General features: G+C 37.9%; 1 protein-coding gene across 4 annotated transcripts in view; it reads left to right on the top strand.

The window, feature by feature from the left end:
• The first annotated feature begins 1,996 nt into the window (after window positions 1–1,996).
• The window catches only part of tbrg1 (transforming growth factor beta regulator 1), a 21,567-nt gene continuing 854 nt past the window's right edge, over window positions 1,997–22,709 (top strand). The window contains exons 1-15 of one of the 4 annotated variants that reach the window (XM_079825079.1): window positions 1,997–2,150; window positions 2,259–2,404; window positions 3,673–3,730; window positions 3,808–3,890; window positions 3,977–4,013; window positions 4,267–4,329; window positions 6,049–6,261; window positions 6,936–7,006; window positions 10,526–10,758; window positions 10,849–10,988; window positions 11,650–11,796; window positions 13,630–13,727; window positions 15,807–15,917; window positions 16,053–16,216; window positions 20,958–22,709. The exon at window positions 20,958–22,709 is cut by the window's right edge and continues 854 nt beyond it. In XM_079825079.1, the coding sequence (XP_079681205.1) occupies window positions 2,289–2,404; window positions 3,673–3,730; window positions 3,808–3,890; window positions 3,977–4,013; window positions 4,267–4,329; window positions 6,049–6,261; window positions 6,936–7,006; window positions 10,526–10,758; window positions 10,849–10,988; window positions 11,650–11,796; window positions 13,630–13,727; window positions 15,807–15,917; window positions 16,053–16,216; window positions 20,958–21,043 (1,620 nt within the window). In that variant the 5' untranslated portion in view covers window positions 1,997–2,150; window positions 2,259–2,288 and the 3' untranslated portion in view covers window positions 21,044–22,709. The remainder of the gene's footprint in view (window positions 2,151–2,258; window positions 2,405–3,672; window positions 3,731–3,807; window positions 3,891–3,976; window positions 4,014–4,266; window positions 4,330–6,048; window positions 6,262–6,935; window positions 7,007–10,525; window positions 10,759–10,848; window positions 10,989–11,649; window positions 11,797–13,629; window positions 13,728–15,806; window positions 15,918–16,052; window positions 16,217–20,957) is intronic. The other 3 variants (XM_079825080.1, XM_079825081.1, XM_079825082.1) reach the window with 3 other exon arrangements.

The raw sequence follows: 22,709 nt of genomic DNA, 5'->3' as shown, positions 1-22,709 counted from the left end.
TTCATTAGCCTTAAACTGCTAATTTTTAACTAATAAAATCTTCTACATTGTTTAATGTCAAACAACAAAAGACAAGGACATCACTCACTGCTCTTGATTGAATAGCTTTTGTAAGCTTAATAGGATTAATCTTTAATTTATACAGTCAAATATGCAATGTTATTTTACATTTGATCAATTTCTGTACCTGAAAAACCTGAAAAGCATAGTTTATTTTATTAGTATCTTTGCTCAATCTATTTATTTGTGCTGCTGCTTGTATTTAAAGTATTTGTTCTTATTATTTTCTTTATTTTTATTTGACAGTAGTCCTTTTTTCCCTGAACATAGCAAATACTGAACCGTACCAAAACCGTGAACCTAAAACCCTGATACAAACCGAACCGTCGGCAATCTGTACCGTTACACCCCTAGCGTAACGTATGTGAGGGGGTGCCACAAAATGGAGAACATTTTCAAAGGGTGCCATGACTGCAAAAAGGTTGCGAAACACTGGCTTAGGCTACTATAGAAGAAGAAGAAGACATTGCAGCGGCAGGCGGGAGGAAGAGGGAAAAAGTAGCGGGAAGTAAACTTCAAGGAGAGTGGAGTAGATGAGTGTGATGTGCGATGATGGATCAGGACGCTGATGGCCAAAATCAAAATATATTGTGTAGTTATAAACTCTTTAGACTGTTAATGATTAGTGCTTTTTTAAAGTTTGTGGGTAAGAATCGTGTATAAAAAAATCCCTTATTTTGTGGATGGATTCCGGGAAATCTCCCTTATTTTCAATGTTCAATCAATGTTGACAGCTATGCTCCAAGGACCTCCTCTTCCACCCACGGAGAGACGGAGGACCACCACAGCAGAGCAGATGGGACTGAAGATCTCCACGGTGGAGCTGATGAGTTCTACAGCTGTTCAGGCAAAACTGGAACGAATGAGCATAGAGAGGCTAGGGTTGGCCTCTATCTGGGTCTCATTTGGCTGATGGATCTGTACATAGTTTACTGTTTTAAACTGCTCCAAGCTTTGGGTTGAAGATCCGAATACAGCTTTATTGCGACAATCCAGAAGCGTAATCCATATAAATTATAATAAAGCGAAAGGTTAAGCACATGGACAAACAATCCAAATAAGCAACAGGGCAGAAAACACAGACAGAAATGGTAATCCAGAAAATTGGCAGATAATCAAAAAACCAAGAAACATGAAACCATGATAACGATTTTATTTCATACATGTCCATTGTTGTGGACACCAGGACTTAAATCATGTTTATTAGTCATTTTGGGAGACACAAGTGAATAGGCAAATAAATTACATATCAATATTCCTATGAAATATTAGATTTTATTATGAAAATTTTGCCAATTATTACTCACATTATTACACTTATTTCCTTACATGTTGCTCCAAGAACACATTAATATGCAAATTAGATCCAGTGTATAAATACATTTGTCTGATACATCGCATTGAATGGGAAAAAATCGTGTAGCCTATGCCATTTTACCCACATATTGCATAAAGTAAAATGGTATACCAATTAATTCCGTTATATCTTTCATGAAAAATACATACATTCCGTATGCCGTAAACTGCATACACAGGCTAGAACGAAACTTCTGAATAAAGTCGTTATTTTTGTTGGTTTTTGCGCACAAAAAGTATTCTTGTCGCTTGAATACAATTAAGCCTGAACCACTGGAGTCACTTGGACTATTTTAACGATGTTTACTACCCTTCTGGGCCTTGAAAGTGTTCATTAAATGGCTGTCTATGGAGAGGTCAGAGAGCTCTCGGATTTCATCAGAAATATTTTCATTTGTGTTCAGAAGATGAACGAGGGTCTTACGGGGTTAAAACGACATGAGGGTGAGTAATTAATGACATAATTTAAATTTGTTGGGTGAAACATCCCTTTAAACCTTATTTAATGATGTAAATCATTAAAATATCCTGTAGATGGCACTAAACTAAAGCGGATAAGATGTGTGCTCTTTAAATGTGCCCCCGGAAACATGAACGATTCAGTTTAATCGATCGGTGGTTCCCATGAGCTCTGAGAACAAATGCTAAATAAAACATGCCAGCAAATGAAATATCAGAAGCAAAATTCTTTCCAGCTTGAATTTAAAATAGTTAAATATCAAGTGAGATTACAGGTGAACTTACGTCGACCTGTTTTCTGAATTTCTGCATGGCTGGATCGTGTGTGTTTTGTTTTTAGCGTAGCTAGCACATTTCATTTGATGTGTGTTATTTCGTCCCAGACATAGATGTAAAGCACTGGTCGGACAATCATGGATTCGCTGAACTTTGAGTCAGAGATGGAGGCGGATGGGCAGGGCAGTTATTCGCTGTTTCCAGCGCTGGACAGCATGAGCAGCCTGACCGGAGCCGCCGAGAGTCTCGACGCGTGAGTCTGGATGGAGATCAAACATTCCCTTCACTTACGCAGTGAAGATACACATCTGTTTTATATTATTACACAGAAAGGCCATTGTTGTAGTCTTGTTTAGGACATGGTGCCATGATAAGGGCTGAAGTCACATAAAAAGTAATGTGGTGGTTAACCATGGTATTTTCGTAATAAAATATGGCACAAATATCCAAAAACATAGTAATACTATATTGCCCAAAACACAAAAGTTGTACTTTTTTGTGTGTGAAAGTGGTAGATCAGGAGACCTTGACACACACTGTACAATTCTGTATAACCATCTGATACAATTAGCAATGTATCAACAAATGAGATGCTATTTCAATGCTGCCCATAAAGACAGCAATTTTGGATGTCACATTCAGAGTAAAAGCATAAAGGATAGTGTTAAAAGAGTAAAAGTAGTATACTTGTTTGAATATAGGCTACTCTTGTGTGTGAACTGGGTGTATTGTATCCTTACACTTCTTAATTGCATGATATTTGCAATTAAATGAAAATGCATTATAGTTAAAAAATATAATTAGTTGTAGTGCTTTTTCCCAACCTATTTAATTAGGGCTTAAAGGCACAATATGTAAGATTTTTAGATTAAAACATCCAAAAGAACAATGTTATATATTTTTGTTGACTTGTGTACTGTTCTTTCCCAGACGTTTCCAAGAATGTTTAAATCCAGAGAAAAAAGCAATTTTAACCGTGCGTCGCCCATCAATTACATAATACCCATGTTACCCTCGATTTCCGATTTTATTTTGTAGAAACCATGGATACACCAAAGATGCTTTAATATGTTGTGTTTTATTAGAAAAGGGAACAACTGTTTGGATCATTCATAGACATGAAACAAAGTATTGTACAGTAATACAGCATTTTCTCCATCATACAATATGTTTTCAAATTAATTGCAGGTCATTTAGCAACACATAGTGACTACATAGTGTGCCTTTAATAACAAACTCTGGATCAAACCCTGAGTTGACAGAGATCGTTGTGAGATTCAGTCTAAACCAGGTTTGATTTCTATGGTTTTCTTAACCTACTCTGTAACTCAATTTGTTCAGCTAGCTTCATGCAACAAGCCATCCAAGTGCACATTCGATATTATTTTATTAATGCAGTCTATAAATGATAGTTAAACTGAGATTACTGCATTATTATGACCTACAAATGCCACATTGCAAGAGCTGTGGTGGATGTGTGTGAAATGTTTAATGTGGTCATATACTTCTGCTCTTTTTCAGTGAAACCCCCAGTGAGGTAGCAGATAAACCGAACCTCACGTGGCTCGATGCTGCTCAGGTGAAGATCTCTCTTAAACCGTGCCTTTTCACTGTACATTTCATGTGATCAAATCACTGACGTTTCTGATTTTTAAGATTGTTCTGGAAGAGGCTGGGCGGCCCATGCACATCAAGGAGATCAAGCAGCGGATCATTGATCGTGGACTGGTGCAGTCAAAGTACAGAAATATTCCTTAGGTTTACATATTCACATCGCAACGCACAAGTGCAGAGATGAACGCTGTTTCTTTTGTCCTATTCACAGTGCAAAGTCGAGCCTCGAGGCGGTGATGTATCGAGAGGTGAGACTCCCAGTTATTGACACAGTCATGCTGTTCACTGTCAGTCATGCACCATATTTACTTTGTTTTCCATTCAGCACCAGCAATGTGTTCAATTTAGTGCATGATTTCACTTGTTTGTCTTTCATTTTTACACTGACTAAAGTTTTAGGATGATTGATTTAGGGGAAAAGGGTAAAGTCAGAGCAGTCTGTCCCAGAGAGAGTCAGCTCTCCGTCTGCAGCGTTTGCTTTAGTTTCACGGTGTGTTACAGACACAGAAAGGGAGCAGACGCTTCAAGAGGATTGAGAGCAGAAATGGAGTTTTTGCCCTGTTGGTAAGTCGATAAGCACGTGTCAGTTAGCTGTCAGTGTTTTACACTAATTTTAACGTAGAAATAGTTTTCATTAGGAAACATGACACTTACTAAATGCCACATTTTGTTGTCGTTTGGCATCATTTTCTTATTTTTATATGTTTGGAGTCTGCATCAAACAACCACATGCTTGATGATCTCAATTTAGGTGTTGTGTGGTCTACTTTAAAGGTGAAGTGTTCTTTGCAATCGTACAGGTTGGCCAATTTTTTGGCACCTGAAATATTGCCCACATACAGGTCATTGGTTGAACCAGAAGTTGACCACTAAAACAAACAGAGCTGCTGTGTTTATACTCTTTATGAAATCCTCCTCTAATTGTCTTAATTGTTCATTATATGTTAGTTTATTGAAAATTAAAATTCAGATTACTTAGGGTGTGTTCACTTCACACTTGGCATGTTTGGTTGTATTAAAGCGAGCCCTGGGGCCTGTACCATGATGGTAGTTTAACAAACTCAGGGTTACAGGGGTAGTTTTTGAGTTGACAAAACCAAACCAATCTATTCAGGCTTTGTTGGTCCCATGATGCTGATCATCAGCTTTCTCTGTCGACTCAGGCTTTGATCCTGAGTTTAGGAGTTTAGCTGTGACATCAGTAGTGAACAGCCAATCACATGCTGTGGATCAGTGGAACTGAGATTCATTTCTCTCTTCTGCAGAATATTACATGATAGAAAAATATTAAGAATTTAAACAAATTTACACAGCAAGAAGAAAAGAGCTGTCTATGAAAGAGGACAACTTTGTATACGTCAATGCAAGTAAAAGTTATGAAGTTAGTTTAGTTGATATATAGAGAGAATTGAACATTTAAGCTTGCATGTAGTAATTTTTATAGCTTTATTTATTGATTTTAAAGACATTTAAATTGGCTATTTATATTAATTTGAACAAAGTGCCTATTAATGATTGATTAACTAAAATTATACATGTGTAATTGATTAAGGCTATAATTATACATAAATTATATCTAAATCATTCAAAATTATAATTATTATAAAAAAGCATTTTTAAAAGGCAGACGCTTTAGTCTTTAAAAACCATTTGCTCTGTAGTGACCTTTAATTTGGAGTAGAAACAGGAGGAGTGGCTTTATTGCATCAGAGCTGTGTCACTTTGCTCACAGCTGATTGGTCCAATTTCAGTTTGAAATCTCTTATCCAGAACATAACCTGCCCTGGAGCAGGTTAGCCGTGGAGCGTAAGTTACTATAGAGATGAACACTGCTAAAAACCAAGCCAGGATTGGCACAAACAGAGCTTAAACATATCTGGCTATCCAGCTAAACCAGCTTCATGGGATAGGCCCCTGGTGTGATTGCTCTGTTAGTGCAGACCATCCGAACTCTGGTGACACCAAACAAGCTGAAAAGATGGGTCTCAGTCCACTTCCAAACAAATTCTGGTGCGGGTCCAATGAAATATGAACGTAACAAGGACCAAAGACATGTGACATCATGTCCCATTTTTGGTTTGTTTACAAGATGCGACCCTAAAATGGACAGTGCTTAAGCACACCTGTATTTTCTCGTCATAGTCACAATGTTGGCCATCACATTTTGCTGAGATGACACACTTCACCTTTAAATAGTTCCCTAAAATGCAATGTGAAGCTGTAATAAAGCTCCGCTGTGTTTTTGTCTGTCAAACTCTGATTGTTTGTAACTCACACATGCAGACTGATGAAGAGAGGCAGCATGCATTGCAGGCGTTTTCTGCTCAGTCGACCTTCTCAAGTTCAGGGTCTGGTTCATCTCTGGGACCGCTTCCTTCCCCCACAAGCCACACCGAGTCCAGGCCTAAGGTCAGGAAAGGCCCTCGCAAGAACCAAAATGAGAAGTACCGGCTGAAGTACATCCGTTTGCGCAAGGCTGCCCGTGCCATGATATTTGTGAGTAACAGTTCTTTTAGTTTTTATTCCAAGAGCAGAGTGAGTTTAAAGCGGTGTTCACACTGCCAGTGACCAAGCGACATGATCCCATTCATTTTAATGACTCGAGCGACAGGATAGGTGGAAAAAAGTCTAAATATGTTTCACTTTATGCAAATGAAGAGCGACTTACGGGAGAGACATCCAATAGGAGTGAACTGTGAAGTCAGTGGACCGCAAGTAATCCGTCACTACATACTGTAGTGGAGAGTGTCAGCGTTTTTTGCATCAATAACTTTCCGATAATTTATGATACCATGCTGACCCTGATCCTGAATGGTTTTGTGAACCCAGATAGGCCGGCGCTTGATCTTTTGCTGCGGATAAAGAGCCACGATGACAGAGCACTCTTTACGATTGCTCACGATGACAGAGCAATCTTTAATATTCATATTTTTATTTAATGATTCCATTTATATTTAGTCTTTTCCCTTAAAAATTTGGTTTTAGAAAACTGTTTTGGTGTCTACAACATGGAATAACATTTGTGAATGTCATACCCCAAGGCAAACAGTAGTGTGAACGCCCACTAGTGACCAAAGTGTGAACACAGCTTAAATACTGTATGTAATTGTCTAGCTTGGACTATATTATTGTGGTAATAATGCTTGAAATTGGTACCCTTTGACTCACAGGAAAACGCAGCACTGTATGATGAGATTGCTCACCTGGAAGAGAAGTTTGTCCGGGCAAAAGAAGAAAGGAGGTACGGTCACATTCAGTTATCTTCATTACAAGATATTCATATTAATTGGGGTGTGTTCACACATGTTCGGTTGGATTAAAGCGAGTCCTGGTGCGATTGCTCTGTCAGTGCGGTTCATTTGAATATGTGTGAACGCTGACATCTGAACCCTGGTGCCACCAAACAAGCTGATCGATCCACTTTCTAAACAAATTCTGGTGCGGTTCCAATGAAATATGAACGTAACACGGACCAAAGACATTGTAAACAAACCAAAAACAGGAAGTCGAGACCCTAAAAAGGACCGAATGCTCAAGCACACCTGTTTTTGCCCATCACAGTTCGGTACAGGCGTCAGAACCGTGTCTCCTCGTAGCACATCTTGGTTTGTGTGTGTGATGGAGGGATTCCTGCCACTTGTTTTGACTCCTTTACACATTTTATAAGCTCACGAGTTCTCAGCTGATCAAAATACCATCATATGAAACTACTAGGGATGAAACGGTATGGAAATTTAACATCACGATTATAGTGACCCAAATTATCACGGTTATCAATATTATCACGGTTTTCTTCAAATTAGATGAAAGTGTTCAAAAAGAACCGATGCACACACTTAAAACATTTCAACAAGTTTTATATTTGAAAATCAACAAACAACAAATAAATAAAGCAGCTCTATGCACTTTTTTAAGCTAGATTCTATTCTGTGGGATTTCCTTCCTTATAATGGCCGTCATCAATAACAATGCATAATGCATAAATAATAATAATTTGTCGTAAATATAATCTCTAATATTATCTCTGTAAATATATTCTCAAGCAATATTCTCATCAGTGTTCAGCAATGATGCATTTAAATCTAGCATATTTTGTGTAAGAGCCCAAACAGTATCCTAGTGAAATAATGCATATCCATATTTCCCTATGATTTGACAGTTTATTTGATTAAATATCAAAATGTGTGTATCATACCTGACACCTAAATGATCACTTTACAGTCAGTTTTATGACTGTCATTCTCTTCAAATGCTATTGAAGTTTGAAACGTGTATAACGTTACCAATGTTGTGTGTAACTTTAGAGAAGGTCCCTAAATTCGCCAGCGTTATGGCAGTCATATCAGATGCGCTCATGGATGCGCTGTGGTTCTGCTGTGTTTTTTAAAACTATTTTCGCTGCTGAAATAGAACAAAAACGGTCAACCACTGTATGATGAATGAATCTCTTGCGTACATAGCACGTTTATCTCTGCTTTGAGTGTAGATTTCAGTGAGAGCGGCGCGCGCTCTGAAAACTCTGGCTAATCTGAACGCCTCTGATTATGAGACATTGCATTCATAAACTCAATAGAAACACGTGTGAGTGGTTATAATGCGCAACGCGATTATAACAGATGGCTTTTGAGAAGACTATAATAAGTTTAACAGCCAGAGTGGCTAGTGTGCAGCCGAGATAACGTTAAGTTACTCCCGCAAATGGCGGTTGTTAATGTCAAGCCCTGAATATTATCCCTTAAATGTCACCCTAGTCTTGTCTGAATTTGTTCGTTCGCTTCACGTTATTATTTCCCAGACGTAGTTTTGGTATTGAGGTCAAAGTCCACTTGCCTTGCGTTCGTAGTTTTGAAGTGTTCCCCCTATTACAGCGACTTTCTTCTGGCATGTTCTGCAGACAGGGTGACCATCTGCGATTAAGTTTCCCTCAGGACTTTTGTAAAAGCCAAAATATGACCACACCTCAGATTTGGTCCTTTTAGAGGCTGAACAATCTCCAGAGTGCTGTCACTGCCTTCTGCCATTTCTCCTCATTCAAAAAACAGCGCTGCGATGTGCCTGCGTCAGACTGACTGGACAAGATTTACCGTGAGTTTTCATATTCGTGATAATCGCACGCGGTTTTAATGATAATTAAATTTTATACGATATTACTAACCGTCACTAAATTTGATCGTGGTTTATCGTGAAACCGGTAATCGTTTCATCCCTAGAAACTACACACATACAACAAGCGCATTTAGCCACACACAGCATTGATTGGATGTTTGGGAAGTTCCCTCGCGAAATATACGTAATAAAATTAGAGATGCACCGATTGATCGTCCAGGGATCGGAATTGGCCGATTTTCTGCATGATCGGCCCTGAAACTGGAATTCATGGAGCTGGATGACCAGCCGAATGCATAAACCATCACTTCATGAGAATTTACCGTTTCATTTGAGAAAACTGTGAACACAGACACTCAAAGCTCTTCACGGAAAAAATGAAAAAAAATTGAAATTGACAGAAATATATTAGGCTACTGTTGACATTGTACAGTAGATTTAGCGGCGTCTCTATGTAATAATAATACGTCTCTACTAATAATAATAATTATGCCTTGATGGTTGATTATTTTTCACTTGATCTTTTTTTATAAATAGTGTTTACTTTTAAACAGCATACAGCCTTTAAATGTTATGTATTATTTACTTATTTACTTATAATGATTATCCTCATAAATAATGAACTTAATACATTTAATAAAAAAAATTTAAATGGTTAAATAAAACAAAATGAATATATATATATATATATATATATATATATATATATAACATTTAGCTGTGATACCGAAATGAGTACAGAGTAACATTTGGGGGAGTATTGTACACTTCAGGTTTGTTCATTCATAGGATCTTTTGACTTTTGTAACACAAGTAAAAAAGACAAAAAGGTCAATTTATAATGTTTTATAAAGCAACTGATTTTCAGTTATTTGTTATTTCGACTTCTATCCAGCCACAGAACACTTATTTTTTGAGAGAAGTGAGAGAAGATCCTATTGTAATGTTTCATAATTTATTTTGTAATAAAAATAAAATTTGGCTTTGAAGAAAAAGTGGATTTTTGTTTTATGCTGTCAATTATAGTTCTTAGAAAGAAAATCGGAATCTGCAAAAATTGGTATCGGCCGATCTCCCTAACAAAAAATCGGAAATCGGAATCAGCCAAGAAAATTGCAATCGGTGCATCTCTAAATAAAAGCAGACCAATCCGGTTGTGAATGTATGCCTATGACTTTAGGTTTGGTATCTTTAGGTTCAGTGTTAAAATGCCAATGTGAACACTGAGAGGACCAGGACTAAATGTTGTTGTTGTTGTTTTTTGTCCAGACTAAACGAGCCAAGCAAACCAAACTACAAGTGTTAACACACCCTTAATCATTATTTAAAAAAAAAAAAAAAAAAATAGGTGTAATGACAATAACAGTAAAGTTTTGTTTTTGATAAATATTTTTAAAATTTTGTTTCTCCAACCTTTTTTTCAACAGTTTGGGGTCAATAATTTGATTAAAAGCTACAGTAAAGGCATGTATAATGTTACAAAAGATTTATATTACAAATAAATGCTGTTCTTTTAAACGTTCCATTCATCAACTAATACTGAAAAAAATGAATGACAGCTCCCCCAATTTTTTTTTTACTTTAGTGTAGATATGTGTGTGTGTGTGTGTGTATATATATGCATGTGTGTTAAAATGTCATCCGGTATCTCCAGGTTCCTGCTGAAGTCTTTGTTGCAGTATCAGTCTCTGGCTGAAGGAGAGGCCGCCCCGACTCCCAGCTGCAGCACACACACGCCCGGCACTTTGAGCTCCAGCACACCAGGAGGCGCTGCTCTACCTGGGAGCCACTGCCAGACCACTGGACTCTCAGGGTCTGAAGACAGCCTTTTGAAGAAACCCAAAAAGGAACGAAAAGAGAGAGGGAGAGAGAACGGCAGGGAAGAATGTGAGTGTTTCTTGCTGCAGTGTTTTCTGTTTTAAATGTGTCTGTATTTTGATTCAATAGTTTCTTAGCATTTGTTTGCTCAACTTTCAGTCATGAAGAGGATTTGTAAGAAGAGGAAGGTAGCAGAGGGAGGAGTGCGCAAGTTTGTGCAGCCCATCTCGCTGGACTCTTCCGGGAGGCCGCTCTTTCCCATCGTGCTCGGTGGACTGACCGTTTACAGCCTAGGGGAGGTCAGATGCTCCAGTCCTAATGTGATATAACAGGGGTGTCAAACTCAGTTCTTGAAGGGCAATTGTAGAATTTAGCTCTAACCCTAAATAAACACACCAAAATCAGCTTGTGGCAAGAAGCGGGGCCAAGAGCCGTGGGGGCGGAGTGACACACCAGTCTCAAGTCCCACAGAGAAGCTCCGGAAGGATAAAAGCAGGAGTGACGACAGAGAGAGGACCAGGCCTGTTGTTGCATTCACGCCATGTGGTAGCTACAGTAAATAAAGCTCCGTATGCTTATGAATCGTACTTTGATGTCATAAGCTGATCGGTCTGCACGGTGCTGCTTAAATCTGCAGTGTTCAGGTGGTATAAGCGGAAGCTCTCAGAAAATTCACAGCTTACAGGTTGTAATTACGAGCTCCAATAGGACGTGAACGCTCTTGAAGTTGAAATCTGTAATTATGGCATGGCGTGAACACACTGACAGTTAATCAGGGTCTTCAGGATTACTAAAAACCTCCATTGTGGTGTTTTGGAGCTAAACTCTACAGGACAGTGGCCCCCCCAAGAGCCGAGTTTGACACGTGTGATATAATGGGTCATTACTATTGTTTTCTTGGCAGTGAGTAGCAGCAGAAATATGACCTTCCTGAAGCTCATATGTGTGTTTGTATCGTAGATCATCACAGACAGGACTCTGTTTAATGATGACACTGCTATCTATCCTGTGGGCTTCTGCAGCACCAGAGTTTTCGCCAGCATGAAGAATCCTGATCAGAAGTGTCTCTACACCTGCCAGATCAAAGATGGTGGCCAAGGACCACAGGTGCTCCGCATGTATGCTTTTGTATAGTTGACCTGACGTTGAAATACAAGCACCGATGCTTTTAAAGGTTGGTTCACCCAAAAATTCTGTCATTAATTACTTACCCTCATGTCGTTCGACACCCATAAGACCTCCGTTCATCTTCGGAACAGAAATTAAGATATTTTAGTTGAAATCTGATGGCTCTGAAAGGCCTCCATTGGCTCAATGGCACTTTACACTCTCAAGACCCTTAAAAGGTACTAAAGACGTCGTTACAAAGTCCATCTCACTACAGTGGTTCTAAAATAACTTTATGAATTGGCGACAATAGTTTTTGTGCGCAAAAAAACCCTAAATAACGACTTATATAGTGATGACGATTTCAAAACAAGGCAGCATGAAGCTTCGAAGCGTTATGAATCAGTGAGTCGAATCAGCGGTTTGAATCGCCAAATTTCAGCAGTTTGACACGCGATCCGAATCATGATTCGACTCACTGATTCATAACGCTTCGAAGCTTCATGATGCCTTGTTTTGAAATCGTCATCACTATATAAGTCGTTATTTAGGGTTTTTTTGCGCACAAAAACTATTCTCGCCGGTTCATAAAGTTATTTTAGAACCACTGTAGTGAGATGGACTTTGTAACGACGTCTTTAGTACCTTTTAGATTAGATTAGATTAGATTCAACTTTATTGTCATTACACAAGTACAAGTACAAGGCAACGAAATGCAGTTTAGGTCTAACAAGAAGTGCAATAGCAGCAAGTGCAGGATATACAACGTTTGCATAAGTGCAGGACATGGATATGTACTGAGTATATATAAATATATCTATAAATAGAGAGATGGTTATTACTATAAACAGAATTTACAGGTGAATATGTACAGTGAATAATATACAGATGGTTATTACTATAAACAGAATTTACAGGTGGATATGTACTATGAATATAATATAATATACAGATGGCTATTACTATAAACAAAATTTTACAGATAGAGGTATACAATGATATGTTAGGCTAAAATGAGGAATATAGCATTGGATTAAGGTAGTGCAATAAATTATGGACAGAAGCTATCCAAAAAAAAGTGTAAAAGTGCAGTGGAAAGTGATTGCATATTACAGTTAGAAGTACAGTGCAAAATGCAAATGTAAACAGTTGGTACTGTAAATAACAGTCGGCTGTGCAAATGAGCATAATCCAATTAAGGTATGGTAGTGCAAAATGAATAAGTAAACAGTTGTGACTGTAATAAACAGTCGGTAGTGCAAATAACAAAGTGAAGGCGGATGTAAGGTAGGAGAGTTATCAGTATATGAGGGGAGTGGATCAGCGGGGGTTTGAGTTCAGTAAAGAGACAGCTCTGGGGAAAAACTGTTCTTTAGTCTGCTGGTCCTGGTCCGGTGGATCCTGAAACGCCTGCCGGAGGGCAGGAGAGAAAACAGTCTGTGGGCTGGGTGAGAGGAGTCCTTGAGGATGCTGCGAGCTCAATGCAGACAGCGCTTCCTCTGGATGTGTTCGATGGCAGGTAGTGGAGTCTTTTAAGGGTCTTGAGAGTGTAAAGTGCCATTGTGCCAATGGAGGCCTTTCAGAGCCATCAGATTTCAACTAAAATATCTTCATTTGTGTTCCGAAGATGAATGGAGGTCTGACGGGTGTCGAACGACATGAGGTTAAGTAATTAATGACAGAATTTTCATTTTTGGGTGAACTAACCCTTTAAATGCAAATGCTGTACATATGGCAGTAAAGGGGAAAAAGTAACCCTGTTTATGAAGTTGTCTGTAAACTTTTACTGTGAAATTGACCATATGAACTGAACATTTATTCTTGTAAATTTAGTTTGAGATCGCACCAGAGGATGACCCACAGAATGCAATCGTGGCCTCGTCTGCGCTCGCCTGCCACGCAAACCTGCTCAAAGCCATCGCTGCCCGCAGGTGAAGCATTTCTCACAACACGTCTATCAATAATATCTATATACTGAATGGAGTTAAATTAGTCTGCATATTGCAGATTCACAGTATATATGTCCCATGTTTTCTTCACAGTTTAAGCACTTTGTCCCCCAACATCCTCAGTATTGAAAAACAAAAAATATATATAAATATATTTAATTTAATTATCATTTTTATATACTGCGGTTCAAAAGTTTGGGTCAGTATTTTTATTTTTTATGTATTTATTTATTTATTTTTGAAAGAAATTAACCCATTTGTGCCCAAAGTTTTCTGAATGGTTTCATGCATATAGTCATGTTAATAGTGAACATGTTCTGCATTTATTTTCCCCAGGTTTTTGGTTTTTTTCTTGAAAATTGTATTTGAATGTGTGGCAGCTATAGTTGCCGGTGGGCACGTGTTGTATGCACCCCTTAAATGTCAAATTTTAATAGGAGTAGAACTTGCATCTAACTCAAAATAACTGCTTTCAACAGATCAATCTTTATTCATTAACAAATGTATTATGTATAAAAGTCGAAGAACATTCAATGCAAACAAAAAAAATCTGCATCTCTCTTATCTTTTGAATATGAAAACACAACAAACAACAAATACATTTGTCTTAAAGTGGTGGAACATAGTGTAGAACAAAAGCCCCAACAGGGCATTGTGTATCAAAAAGTTAAATTGAAATAAATCAATAGAATGACGAAAAAATCTATATAACAAAAAAATAACAAAAACAAAAGAGAAATTGTCCCATAGTATTCAATGGCTGACTGTAGTAGGTGATTTCATATAATAATGGAAATGTAAACTCATTACTCATAATCATAAGCTACTAGTCATAAAAAGAATTAGGGTCCTTGAGCGATTAGAATAAAACACATCCAAACTGAATGAAGGGTCCTCAATATTTTGGCCCTTACAAGACATATCATAAAATATAAATATTTTCCCTATCGAATTAAGGTCTACTTTACAGAAGAGATGTCAGTTAAAGGGTTAAGCTATATTTTAGGTGGGATATTATGAAAGCAAAAAGCCCTAAACAAGACCAAAAATCTTGATTTAATAACCTGTTAACACAGTTTACCCCATTTCCCCATTATATGTACTTACAAGTCATTTTGCAAGTATACAAAAAACTATAGATTTCTTGTAAGATTGGTTTTGTTTGGATGATTCTAGAGACCTTCACGATTATGCAGATATATATGTCAACAAAAATACTTATTAGTTACATGAAAATGACCTTCCTTTGGGAGGGTTTGCCTTCGCCATGCTTCCTGGAAGTAGGGGTAGGAAGTTGGCAGCCTGTTGTGACAGGAAGGAAGTTAATACCTTTTTTTTTTTCTTGAAATCCTTATTTTGGTTGTTTGCTTGCGTGTCATTGAGATATAAAACATGGATAATATCTAGTAGAATACAAGAATAAAAAAGGAAAATCACAACTAAACAGTTGCCGGTGGGCTTACATTTATTCAGCAAGGGCACATTAAATGAATCAAGTGACAGGATTTATAATGTTACAAAATATAACAACAGATTTCTAGATGGATGTATCAAGGTTTCCATAAAAATATTAATCAGCACAACTGTTTTTTTTTTTTTACATTGATTATAATAATGAATGTTTCTTGAGCAGCAAATCCTCATATCTGAATGATTTCTGAGGGATCATGTGACACTGAAGACTGGAGTAATGATGCTGAAAATTCAGCTTTGATCACAGGAATAAATGACATTTTAAAATATATTACCATAGAAAACAGTTATTTTGAAATAGTAATAATATTTAACAATATTACTGTTTTTACTGGGTTTTTGATCAAATAAATGCAGCCTTGGTGAGAAGAAGAGACTTATTACAAAAGTATTTTAAATATAATTTGAATGGTAATGTGTGTCTTTTTCTTTTCTTTTTTTTTTAATAAAACATTAAAAATAAAATCTTGCATTTAGGTTTTCCCACCTTGTGACCCAGACATGTTTGATTCACCCTATAACTGATTTACTATTTGTATTACACAGAACATGTTTCCAAACTTATCATCTTCTTTTTTTTTTATTTAGTGCCAAACCCTTGATCAACATTGTCCCGTCTGGAGCAGACTTTTTTGGTTTCTCTCACCCCACCATTCAGAACCTGATCCAGAGCTGTCCTGGGGCTCGCAAGTGCAGCAAGTGAGTAACACTCGTTTTTATGCTACACACCAAAATAATGTGAACAGATTAGTTTTATTGCAAGCTTTGAAATGAATTTATTAATGACATAATAGTGGCCACTGTGTAAAGTATTGATTTAAGCATCTCCTTCAGTTATCAGTGGGTGCGTTTTGAGGTCTGTCGGCCTGGTGATGGACAGGTGGCACATGGCCTTTCAGAAGATGATGCATCTGTGAACTTTGAGTCGTTTCAGCGGGTGCAAAGCTGTGAGGAGAGCCTGACCAATCAGAACCTTACGGCAGAACACAGCGGCACAGGTCAGACAATTACCACAACAAATCATTTGTGCATAATTACGTTATTGCTGGTTGTCAAGTCTTAGAAGCCTTATAATAGGCTTACCCATTTACTAGAGAAAAACACTTTTGGAAGAAGGATTGATGATGTTTTGACTCATTATTTAAATGTAGTTACAAAGTGTACTTTTAAATTGATAATATCACTTGTCTTTTAAACCACAGGTTGTAGCCATAATAATTAAAGGCACAATATGTAAGATTTTTTTGATTAAAATATAGGGCTGTAACGATTTGCCCAAATATAAAAACCTTGATTAAAATTGAACATTTTACCTCGATTACGATTAATGAACGATTATTTTGCTTTTTTTTTTTTTTTTTGCCCTCACAAGGTTTTTGAGTAAGTTCACTGATAAGGTTTGTACTGTAAATATGTTCTACAATTAAAGGTGGATTTTTTTTTCTAACGAAAGTGCATTTCTTTGTGATTTTAAAATACTTGAAGGAAACGGTTCACTTTCAGCAGTTGTTGTCTATGGGGCAGATTTCTGTTTGTTGTACATCAGATACAGATAAATTAGCACACAGGCCTACATTACATCTATCTGAATTAGGGCTGCAACGAGCGTGCGTGAAATGCGTCGACGCGTCGGCGGCACATTATTTACGTTCTAGAATGGAACAGAAGATCTAGAATAATGGCAGCTTCTGCTCCCGGGCATAGTGAAAATGATCATTTATCATATAAAGCCAGACCGCGGCATTCAAAAGTGTGGCAGTACTTTAAACAGAAGCCGAATAAAATTGTGCTTTGTTCGCTCTGTAACGCCGGTTTCACACTGCACGCGGTGGCAGAGCAGAAGCTGTGCGCGTGGAGAGCGGGAGCTTTCACACTGCAGTCAGTGTTGCCAAGTCCGCTTTTTTCCGCGGAATTGGGCTACTTCTACACTGTTGCCGCGGGCTGTGTCTCATGTCCGCGGGTTGAAGCAAAAAAACACACATATTTAACCCCCCGAACGCGATGTTTACCAGAGAACCTCCCCGAAACGCGATTGGGCTTGTTTTGGGCTAGTTTTGATTAACGAATGGGTGGGTTTTGTTGTGTAAACCTGGCAACCCCGCTGCCAGTGTTGTCTCGCGCAGCTGAACCGTGGCGCGTGTATTGCAACAGACGGTCACATTTTCCGGTGTTCTTCTCCGACCCCAGTACGTCTCGTGCTTTTATTTATTATGGGCTGCATATATCTCCTGTTATGCGACCTGGTTCCGCTCTGTCCCAAACACGTATGCATAATAACTTGCTGTATATAGGTAGTTTACATGATTAAAGTAACATTAAAGTTAAGATATGCCTCTAGCTTTAATCATTTAAATGTGTCTTTGAAGTTTGGGCAAAAACTTCTGGCAGCTTTAGTCGTCGTTTATGCACATGTATCTTCAAAATAGACGACTAGTTATACATTAACACTATGCTGAAAGCTCCTGTATGTGAACCTTTTGCAGATAAATACAAGTGCATTTTCATTTACTATTGACACAAATCAATAAGTAAATCATACTCAACTACTATAGTAAACAACTTTTCCTAATTAGGCCTACTCTGTATACATTTTATGATGAATAGTATCATTATATATTATGTTTAAAAAGCTTCTTGTGTTCATTTCATTATAAAATGGCATACTATGTACACTACCCTTCCTGAAATACAATTAATATTGTCATCATTCATTGATTTCATGTTAAAATAATATATAAATTCACTACCCTCTTTGAAATACAATAATCAGTAAAAAAGAATAATAAGATTAATCCGGAAAAATAATCGTTAGATTAGTCGACTAATCGAAAAAATAATCGTTAGATTAGTCGACAGAAAAAATAATCGTTAGTTGCAGCTCTAATCTGAATGCATTAATGAGAGAGTGATTGTGTGTGTGAATTACTCATACTGTCTCTATTCATTATGAAGCTGTGGTTTGTACTTCAAAGGTATTAAAATGTATGACCATAACGGCTGAGTTTCTAAGCTACTTTAGTGACTTTACTTTAGTCACAGGACAGCGTTGAGACTGCGTTTCTGCGCGCGATCTTCAGGTGATGTGCGAGCTTCTGTCTGATTGATCGTTTGTCACAATATATCAGGCATTAGTTCAACATAATACACATCTGATGGCCGAAACTCGCTTTAATGTTCAAACTGGCAGGGCTTAAACCACATACAAATGACAAAGCTTCGTGAGGACAGGTGAAAGAGGTCTGCCTTCAGGGCGCGCGTGTTGTCAGAGATGCGATCGGCTCGGACATGTGTCCCAGAAAAAAAAGCTGAGCACTGAACGGATACGTTTTCCGTATTGTTGTATTTGAATAGTGCACAATCGCTATAAATGTTGAAACTGGCAAGCCTTTAAACGCATGTACTTGACAAACTTTGAGCACGAAAGTGAAAGCGATCTGGCTTCAGGGCTTGTGTGTGTGTGTGTGTGTGTATGTGTGTGTGTGTGCGCATCAGCGGTAGGCTATATGAAGAACAGCAATTAACTGACCTGTATAAACTGTGTAAAACATGCAGTTACTATAGTGATTCTAGGCATCTATAAACACAGATAACCGCTCCTGCTTCTCTCTGTGTGCCAGCAAACTGCACTTGATGTGACTGACGGGGCGGAGTCACGTGAAAACCGAAATAACCGACATGGGAAAAATACGTCGGTTAGAGGTTCTGAATGTCGGTTTCGGTTATTTTTCGATTAATCGTACAGCCCTATTAAAATATCACTAGAACAATGTTATATATTTTGTTGACTTGTGTACTTAAATTGTCCCAAATGTTTCCAAGAATGTTTTAAATCCAGAGAAATAAGCTATTTTAACCAGGACACTGACCGTGTCTCTGCGTCACTTATCAATGACATCATACCTGTTTCCCTCGATTTCCGGTTTTATTTTGTAGAAACCATGGAAACACCTAAGACGCTTTAAAGGGTCATGAAACCCTAAACCAAATTTTCTGAAATTTGAACAGAAGTATGTGTGTTTAACATCATGGAAGACCGTGTTACCATCTGTTAGTTTTGAATGTGGGAGAAAACGATTTAACTTGAAACCTTTTTGCTCTATTTTCAACTTCCTGGTTTAAATTCGTCTTCATGTCAACGTCACAGGATGTGACGTTTTCCCGTACTATAGTATGGCGATGACTCGTCTGTGTCTCATAATTATTCATGAGACTGCGTGTCTTTGTCCTATGAGAAGACGCGTTGCTTAATTCATGATAGCACGTGTTGATGGGCATTTTCCTCTGACTGGCGCTTCAAACAGTGAGATCGCACATAGTAAGTTGCCTATGCATTTATGGATCAAAAACGCTTTGATTTTCCGCTTTGTAGTAGTTTCTGCGTTGCCTACGTTCGCTTCAATAGATCCTGAGTCTTCACACAAAACGTGATTCATCCACACTGTGAGTGTAACCGCTCTTTATGGCAATTTAACCGACCAAACGCCTCATAAAAACAAAACAAAACAAGCCTCAAAAGTTATCAAAGTTATGCAACAGCTTGTTCATATATGTTTTCGATACAGAAGCAAACTGCGACTGGTTGTGCATTTAATTATCCATTGAATTATAGGTGTCACAGGATATGTATTTATGTAACGGTGAGCTTACAAATCCATGTGTATATTGTGTTGCGTGTAACTTAATGGTCATTTGCAGCGTGCATTTGTGGGAAGCTTTGATGCTAATGAGAACGAAATAAAATAGTCTGAATCAGAAGCCGTAGATGTGCTGTCAGTCTCCACTCCGCCGCTAAACCACGGCCACTTTTTTAGCATTTTTCAAAACTGTGGTGAGAACTGACTGCTTCTGAAACGGGGTTTCATGACCCTTTAATATATGATGTGTTTTATTAGACTGCAACTGTTTGGATCCATTCATCCACGGAAAACTAATCCTGTGCTGCATAATATCTTTACCTTTACAGTTATAGTTTAACTGCTTGAATAAAGCCTAAACATAGACCAACAGAAAAATATAATAAATAAACCGGCACCAGGTCACACTCTTCAGCTGGACAGTATTGCTGAAAATAGCGTTACATAAAGATGACGAAAAACTCAATGAAATTGGGAAATACCTTGAATTATATGTGACAAACCACTGATTCTGAGTGCAGGATGTGGATGAAGATTGGTGATGTTTTCAGATTTTCAGGTGAGGTTCTCAATGAATTCAGGCTGCAGACTTGGCGACGATTGTATTTAATTGTACAGTACAATCATAACAGTACAGACATTATCTTAATTTCATAATGTCTTTAAACATAACAATATTGCTGACCATAAACTGATAATCATAGAATGTGTGTGTCCGAAGTGCGACCCCCTTTAGTCTTATTTTTTTAAATCTGGTGTTCTTGATTTACCGCGAGTACCATGTTTTACCATGCCTAATATCGGTCTCTTACTGCAGTGTGAACAAGCGTCTCATAGTAGCGCCGAGCGAACGCACAGAGTAGCATTATAACATAACTCTCAACACACTCAAATGTGTGTGATATGATAAACAGCGCTGCGTTCCTGCACATACACATGAGCAGAAGAAGCGGAAACGCTCTGCATAATATAAGCTCCGCGAAATCCAGGCATCATCAAGCTACGTCTTTGTTTTGAATAAGCGACCTCTAGTGGTGAAAAATGACATTGTGGCTTTAAAATAATATTTTTTCTGAAGGAAATAACTGGTGTGTTTCTTTGACAGTGCGCCCCCTGCAGGCCAACATCTCGTCTCATCTCCTGAGCTCCGCAGCGCTGCAGAACACCGTCACTTCCCTCTCCAACACTTGAGCTCATTCAAACGCCGGTCTGAGGTTCGCTTTCAAATTGATGATAACTTCATATCCAGATGGGCCTTTTTACTGAAGTACTAAATTATGGATCAATTAAGCCTTTCATATTATTCATCATGTGGCATTGAATTAATTATGGTTAAACTGGATGCATCTCTGCATGCTACAGTATTGAGTAATATTAGTCAGACTATTTTTTTTCATGATAAAAAGCAAAGTCCTTATGTCTGTTGTTATTCTTTGTACTCAATAAATGCTATTAAAGTGTGCTGATCATATTTAAAGGTGCACTATGTAACATTTTTCAGTAAAATATCCAAAAACCACTAGGCCAATGTTATATATTTTGTTCAGTTGAGTACTTAAAATATCCCAAATGTTTCCAGCTATTAGTAAATCGTGAGAAATTGCTATTTTAACCGAGAAACCGGGACGTGTGAGGGAGTCGCCTGTCGATCAAATCTGCGTTCCCCTCGGTTTCCGGTTTTATTCTGCAGAAACGCTTTACTCTCACTGCAGTGTGAACAAGTGTCATAGCAGCCGCTGAGAGAACGCACAGAGTATGCCTTTGTTTTGAATAGGCGACCTTAAGCAGACAGAAAAGTTACATAGTGCACCTTTAAGATAAAACAGACATAAATGGAGAACTAAATCAAACCTTAAGCTTTTAGTGTTGAGGCCTGTTCACACTAAGAACGATGACTTTAGTGTTAACACCAAAGGCTTGATATCGTTCTGTTTTTTATAATCATGTGCTGCTGTTTTGTCGTCTGACGCTTTAAATGCTCAATCTCTTTAAAGCAGGATGGATTCTGATTGGCTGTCAGTAGGTGCGTTTACATGGAGCACTGTAATCGGTTTAAAAGTCCAATCCGAATAAAAATACTCCATATAAACACCTCAATCCGAATAAAAATACTCCATATAAACACCTCAATCGGAATAAAAATGGCCAAACCGAATGAAATTGTAATCGGTTTGAGAGGGGTGGGATAAACCTTTTCATGAACCGATCAAACAAAAAATTCCACCATGTAAACGATCTGATCCGATTACTTTGAGTGCACGTCTTTCTGTGACGTGATATACAGCGCGCGCCTCCTCAACTGAAGAGCGCGCGTCGCCTTCAGGTTAATGTTTACAAGAGAGGACAGTTCATTTTTCTGAGGTATTAAACTTTTTATTTCGTAACATGTTATGAACACGATGTTGGAATAATGACACAGACATAGCCTGGCTACACCATCTCATCTTGACAGCGTTTGTCCTAGGCTTCAACTGTGCCTGACAGAAGAATTTATTTTTCTGAGGGGATTCTTACACTTTACGACAAATTATAAATAGCTTTTATAAAACTGTACAAGTCCTGGTGGCCGTTGAGAGCTGCCATTTCAACGGGGAACATTCAAGCTGCTCTCTGTTTCTCATTAGTTATGTTGGCTATAAAAAAAAAATTAAACAACTGCTTCAAATTGGTTAAGTAACATTACCCACAGTCTACTTTAATTACTTTTGTTAATATTTATACCTTTGTGATTATGGTATCTTTCCTTAATCATCTGAAATATATATGTTTAGGACTACTAGTAATGATGCTGAGTCTTGAATGCTTCATTCATGTTTCACTGTATATCCTATTTTTTATTAATAATTTGAGTGCATTT

This window comes from Gobio gobio, assembly GCF_949357685.1.
Source record: "Gobio gobio genome assembly, chromosome: 9".
Lineage (NCBI taxonomy): Eukaryota > Metazoa > Chordata > Actinopteri > Cypriniformes > Gobionidae > Gobio > Gobio gobio.
This window is presented reverse-complemented; position numbering and strand designations above follow the sequence as displayed.